Raw genomic sequence first — 7313 nt, 5'->3', positions numbered from 1 at the left:
CGAGCTAAGATGGAGAACTGAACAAGAATTCAGAGCTTCGAGCTACGATTGAGAACTACAAGCTAGGTTTGAGAACTTCGAGCTAGATTGAAAACTTCGAGCTAGGATGGAGAACTTTGAGCTACAATCGAGAACTTTTAGCTACGATTGAGAACTTCGAGCTACGATTGAGAACTTCGAGCTACGTTAACAAACTGGATCTTTCAAGCGACCGGAGCGGACTCTCGGTGACCGTTTCTATCGCGGTTACGTTTCCTCGTGGAATTTAACGTACACAAACATCGTAGCAACAAGACCGCGGTTAAAATAACTCCACAGTTCTTGAGTGTACGACTTATTTACTGTGAAGCAAATACGACGCGAGTGAAATTAAACGTCAATTAACAGTGTTTGTATGGCGGCGGCCATCTTGGAATCACACGTCGGGGTCGGGGAGTTGGCGTTCAGAGGTCAGAGGTCGTTCCTGTTGTTAATTCAGGAAAAACCCAACATTTTAATGTAATTTAAACATTTATTTATTCTTTCAGATGAATTCGATACACGTCTGAGCCTCAGTCTCTAAAACCTTTGAACTGGCCTCTGCTGCCCCCCTGTGGTGGTTACTGGTAACTACACACACACACTTATTTTACACACAATAATAAATTTGAAGGCGTTTATGTTCAGAAATGCTACAAAAAAACAACAACATTTCAGAGACTTTATCACGTGATTTGGCTTCAATACAAATAATCTGATGTTTAATCTGGAAAATTAAAACATTTAATCCAGGTTAGTTTGAGATTGTTTTCCTGTGTTTTGTGACTTTAATTCATCCGAAAACCTTGTTAAAAGTGTTAATCTGTTCCATAATAATAATAATAATAATATTCACATCATTCATTTACACTTTAACACACATTTAAAGGGACATTTACACAAACGCGATCATTTAGTTTCAATCAGGAGACGATCAATAAATAAAGAAATCTATTCAAGTTGTTTTTGAGTGAATTCTGACTGATTTTAATTCCTCCATCATTGTTTTAAGCATTTTTAAAATATAATATCAGGTTATATTTGCACATTTTGATCAAACACAGAAAAAATTACAGGAAAAAAATGATTCAAAATTTCACCTTAGCTTGAAAAACAAACAAGAAAACACCACAAATCCTGATATTTGGACTATTTTCACGGATAAACGTGAAGTTTTTGTCGTTTCTGTTCCAAAAATTAAAACTTACGTAAAATTTGATTCTTTTTGTCGTTTAATCCACATTTTTGGTTTAAAAAAAAAAAACCTGCTTTGAATTCTTGGGTCTTTTTATTTAAATTAGTTACTTGATATTTTTGGAAACAAACAAAAGCTTCAAGTAAAAAAAAAAACACCTCAGCAGCATCAGTGACTCCACACGTCTAAAACAACAGCCTCTTTAAGCACGGCGCCACCTATTGGTGGTAAAGTAAAGTCAAGTTTCTCCACAGAGTCCAGTTTTAATCACCCGTCCACCTTCCTTCTCTCCTCACCTTCCTCCCTCGTCTCCTCGTCTCCTCGTCTCCTCGTCTACGTGATGTCGGACACAGGATCGCTGATTTTCAAACACCTCCAGTAGAAAGTTCTTAGCAGAGCGAAGAGAGTGAGGAAGACGAGCAGAGCCCACGACACGTAGATGCCTTTAGACGAACGAGCGGGTTTCCACGTGCCCACCTGAACACACACACACACACACACACACACACAGTTTTAAGACCACGCCCCCTATTGAGGGACACGCCCACCAGTGTGAGAACCTCATGTTTGAGACAGAAAAGAACATTTAAAGCAGACACACACACACACACACACACGCAGATGCACGCACACACATACAGATAGATACACACACTCATATATACACGCACACACACACACACACATATATAGATACACACACTTATATATACACGCACACACACACACACTCATACAGACACACACGCACACACTCATACACACACACACACACTCATATAGATAGATGCATACACACACACACACACTCATATAGATACACACTCATATACACGCGCACACACACACACTCATATACTCGTATAGATACACACTCATACAGATACACACACACCCTCACACAAACAAAGACACACATACTCATATACACATGCACACACACTCATACAGATACACACACACACACACACACACACACACACACTCATACAGATACACACACACCAAAAGTCCTGCAGTGGAGGCCGCGAAGACGATGAAGAGCAGGAAACACAGCAGGCTCCGCCTCCTGGGGTACTGTCGACCAATAGAAGAGCTGGAGATGATAATAATAAAAAAACATTTTTAAAAACAGTTAAAATAAACGACAATTGTAAAAAAAAAAAGAGAAGGAGAAATAATCAAAAATAAAAAGATCACTCACACTTTCCTGCAGTGAGGACAACGAGCCAACGTCCGGTCTGAGATCTCTGTCCACTGAGACACACACACACACACACAGGTCAGAGTGTGTGTGTGTGTGTACGTGTGTGTGTGTGTGTAAATGTGTCTGTGTGTGTGTGTCTGTGTACGTGTGTGTGTGTACACGTGTGTGCGTGTGTTCATGTGTGTGTACATGTGTGTGTGTGTGTGTGTGTGTGTGTGTGTGTAAGTGTGTGTACATGTGTGTGTGTGTGTGTGTGTGTACGTGTGTACATGTGTGTGTGTGTCTGTGTACATGTGTGTGCGTGTGTGTGCGTGTACATGTATGTGTGTGTGTACATGTGTGTGTACGTGTGTGTGTGTGTGTGTACGTGTGTGTGTGTGTGTGTGTGTACATGTGTGTACATGTGTGTGTGCGTGTGTGTGTGTGTGTGTGTGTGTGTGTACATGTGTGTACATGTGTGTGTGTGTGTGTGTGTCTTTGTGCGTGTGTGTACGTGTGTGTGTGTGTGTCTGTACATGTGTGTGTGTGTGTGTGTACATGTGTGTGTGTCTGTGTGTGTGTACATGTGTGTGTACATTTGTGTGTGTGTGTGTGTGTGTACATGTGTGTGTTACCAGAAAGGTGTTGCAGCAGTGTCCACAGATCACTCTGATACCGACCGGCTGCTGTTGTGGTTCTGGACTTTCTCTCCCGATGTGAACTGATCCCAGGTTAATGACGCGTTTACTGTCAGGACAGAAAAAAACGACAAACCAGTGACGATCGATGGCTTTGTTTGTTTGTTTGTTTGTTTGTTTGTTTGTTTACAGACGTCGTCTCCGTCTCACCAGTGCGAGCGTGGACAGGCGATCCTCTGAGACGTGACTTTACAGATGAGCAGACAGTTACACGGACAGCGGACGTACTTCTTCCCCACGGGAGCGTTTTTTATGGGCTGTCGACACAAAGAGAGAAAACAGGACGTTTGTCACGTGACGCCGAGACACAGGAATCGCCGTTTACATCCCGCAAGGAAGCAGAGAAGAAGAAGAACGACGCACGAATTACGGGCGGAAACAGACGAAGAGTCTCGTAAACTCAGACACAAAAGTTTGGGAACATTTCACTGAAAATAAACCAGCGAAACACGTTAAACCATTGGTTCTCAAAGTGCGGCCCGAGGGCCAATGGCGGCCCGCAGAAACATTTCTGGCGGCCCCGCAATGAATTACAGTTGATGGTTTTAATCCAGGAGCTACTAAGCTTTTTAAATGTTTACTGGACATAACTGGATACAGACCAACAAGTGTAAACTGTACAACTATATTTACTATGTCATCAATTATTGGATGACATCGTGACAAAGTATAGTATGACGTTTTTGTCCAATTTTGGCATTTAAATTTTTTCCCAAAAATGTGGGACGGCATACATGTAATTTTTGTAAAATTTTGGACCAAATTTTTTTGAGAAAAAGTTTCAAATTTGGGACGACATAGCATTGTACAACGTTTTTGTCCAATTTTGGACCGAAATTTTTTTTGAAAAAAAATTGTAAAATTTGGGACGACATAGTATTGTACAACGTTTTTGTCAAATTTTGGACCAAAAACTGTTCCCCCCCAAAAATGGTAAAATTTTGAACGACATAGTATAGTATGACGTTTTTGTCAAATTTTGGCATTTAAATTTTTTCCCAAAAATGTGGGATGGTATATATGTAATTTTTGTCAAATTTTGGGCCAACATTTTTTTTAAGAAAAAATGTCAAATTTGGGACGGCATATATAATTTTTGTAAAATTTTGGACCAAATTTTTTTGAGAAAAAGTTTCAAATTTGGGACGACATAGCATTGTACAACGTTTTTGTCAAATTTTGGACCGAAATTTTTTTTGAAAAAAAATTGTAAAATTTGGGACGACATAGTATTGTACAACGTTTTTGTCAAATTTTGGACCAAAAACTGTTTCCCCCCAAAAATGGTAAAATTTTGAACGACATAGTATAGTATGACGTTTTTTGTCAAATTTTGGACCAAAAATAATAATAATAAAAAAAAAGTCACAGTTTGGACGACGTAGTATAGTATGTCGGTTGTGTCAAATTTGGACGCCATAGTTATTACAAATAAGATTTATTTCAGTTTTTTTTCTTTTTTTTCCCTTTGGCGGCCCTCAGTCCAATGTTGGGTTCCTAAATTGGCCCTCAGGTATCAACACTTTGAGAACCCCTGCGTTAAACGCTCGTTCCATGGTAACGCTACGGCGATCCACGAAACACGTTCAATATAAATATATCTATTATTATGGTGCTAAAAGGGTATATGGTGTATATTAATTCGATATTTAAGCTGCGATCATTTGTTTCAGGTGTTTAACTGTGATAAATGTGTTATTATAGCATTCGTAGGTAGGATCATCGGAAAAACTATGTGCGACAAAATTTAGCTTTTAACACAATTTTGGCCACTTTTTCTAGCGTCAAAAATTCATCAAGAAACTTTGAGGTTAGCCTGATAAACCAAATTTTGTCCTGAGTCGACAATTTTGTTTTGATCATGACGTGACTACTGGGGGCGCTATAGAGCCAAGGGGCTACGAATGGGTTTGTGCCCTATTCCCATATCGCATTTTTAGAGTTTTTATGCACGTTAACACCCTGAAAAATGAGCCATAATCTCAACAGGAACAACAGGTTCCTCACAATAACCATCAGACATAAAGAAACTGACCGTGGCCTCGTTGCAGAAGCTGCACTTGACCACGTGTTGGTGCGTCTTTCCCTCGACGGAGATGGAGCTCTGACAAACTCTGCAGCTGATGACCGGAGCGCTGCTGCTGTCAGGACTTCCCTGAGGAGAGTACGGAGGAGGAGGATCGGCCGGAGTCAACAGACTGGGAAAGGGATTCAGACCTGGAGAGGAATCACGAAGAGATTTATTATTATAATACACTTTAAAGGAAAATGTGTGATTAAGATACGAAAATTCACTGACGTTCACTTCACAACAGAGCAGTAAAAGCTGTTTCTGTCATTTTTCAGCTTCTTAAATGTGAATATTTTCACGTTTCTGTCATTTTTCAGCTTCTTAAACGTGAATATTTTCACGTTTCTGTCATTTTTCAGCTTCTTAAATATGAATATTTTCTTGTTTCTGTCATTTTCCGGCTTCTTAAACGTGAATATTTTCACGTTTCTGTCATTTTTTAGCTTCTTAAATGTGAATATTTTCACGTTTCTGTCATTTTTCAGCTTCTTAAATGTGAATATTTTCACGTTTCTGTCATTTTTCAGCTTCTTAAATGTGAATATTTTCACGTTTCTGTCATTTTTCAGCTTCTTAAATGTGAATATTTTCACGTTTCTGTCATTTTTCAGCTTCTTAAATGTGAATATTTTCACGTTTCTGTCATTTTTCAGCTTCTTAAATGTGAATATTTTCAAGTTTCTGTCATTTTTCGGCTCCTTAAACGTGAATATTTTCACGTTTCTGTCATTTTTCAGCTTCTTAAATGTGAATATTTTCACGTTTCTGTCATTTTTCAGCTTCTTAAATGTGAATATTTTCACGTTTCTGGGATAAATGATTACGTCACATTTCTACAGTCGCAGCTTTAGTTTAATCACAACTCTATATTTGTTATTGTAATGAAAGGAAGTTAAATCATCAGTAAACTTTTATGTTTATATCTGTTTTATGTCCCTTTAATAGAGCAGTGAAAGTGGTCGTCTCCTCTTTGTCATGAAAAATAATCCCAACTCTTAATGTTGAGTCACATGATCTGCGATCAAACAAATACGCTGAGTCATTTACTGATCCATAAATAAATAAAGAAGGATGTGATGATGTGGGTAAAACGCTGAGTCGACAACTGAAAAACAGGAATTCACTTTCACTTCATTCTTTCACATGAAAATGGAAATAAAAAGAGAAAAGAGAGAAAAACTGGAAGGTCAACATGTTTATGTTAAAACACAAACTTTGAATTTTCACATTAAACTGCACTTTGTGTTAAACTACACTGAGACTTTAGACATTAATGACTGATTGTATAGATTTATATTAGAGTTAGTGAAGGACTTTTATCTTCCAGTGTTTCTACACATAAACAAACACAAATATAAAGTACTTTATTCAATATTCTGTCAATAAAGTCCCTAAAATGTCAATTTTTTTAGCTAAAACCACCAACTTTACACAACAAACCCTGGTTTACGTGATGTAAGTACTTTATCGACGCATGATAAGATCGCATTAAGTACATTTCAAAGGTTAAATCAACAACATTCTCTTATTTTGGAGCTAACGTTAGCCACACTGCTAGCCTGCTAGCTTGTAAACTACAGCTCGTGCGTGAAAATACGCGTTTAAATGTGGACATTTTGACTGTAAATGTACATTTAAACGTGTTATTTAAAGGCGACTCGCGGCGGCGGCGGACTCACTCTGAGGTTTAGACGGGAAACCGTGCGACCTGTCGCCGGCAGAGAAGCCGTTGGAGGCGGCGTCGTGCTGCTCGGACAGCAGCGGTGACCGCTCCTCGTCCGCCATGGCTGCCGAACTCCCTCCAGCGGCAGTCGGTGCTGAGCAGTGACCGCGGGAGAAGCGTCTGCAGCGGCTGCAAGTTTGTGGAAGAACCGCTGAGCACGGTTGTTATTTTTATTTATTTTTCGACCTCAGCCTCAAACACTGAGTCACAGTGAAGAGAGGAACTCCCGAGGCGGAAGTGAAACAACGAAAACATGTGTCACATGACTGTGGTCCGACCTACGTCTGTGACTGACAGCGCGCTACGTCCAATCAGCAAGCTCCGTGAGGAATGAGGGGGCGGGATCATGTTTGACCCATAAGAACTGGATATAGCCCCGCCCCCTTTTCCTTAAATGCAATTCTGCCCTGGTGGCCACTCTG

The 7313-nt window shown here is 39.7% G+C and overlaps 1 protein-coding gene across 1 annotated transcript; it reads right to left on the bottom strand.

Annotated features, from left to right (window-relative positions):
* Positions 1-552: 552 nt before the first annotated feature.
* LOC310943118 (type I phosphatidylinositol 4,5-bisphosphate 4-phosphatase-A-like) lies at positions 553-7105 on the bottom strand. Its single transcript, XM_083908640.1, has 7 exons — positions 6848-7105; positions 5133-5314; positions 3248-3354; positions 3035-3146; positions 2418-2470; positions 2219-2309; positions 553-1690 (listed from the first exon to the last, which is right to left on the bottom strand). Exons 1-7 carry the CDS (start codon positions 6951-6953, stop codon positions 1547-1549), a joined length of 795 nt encoding a protein of 264 aa, XP_083764766.1. The 5' UTR covers positions 6954-7105; the 3' UTR covers positions 553-1546.
* Between the last annotated feature and the right edge of the window lie 208 nt (positions 7106-7313).

This window comes from Microchirus variegatus (genome assembly GCF_963457635.1).
Source record: "Microchirus variegatus genome assembly, chromosome: 2".
Classification (NCBI taxonomy): domain Eukaryota; kingdom Metazoa; phylum Chordata; class Actinopteri; order Pleuronectiformes; family Soleidae; genus Microchirus; species Microchirus variegatus.
Note: the sequence above shows the minus strand (reverse complement) of the source record. Positions and strands in the feature narration are given on the sequence as shown.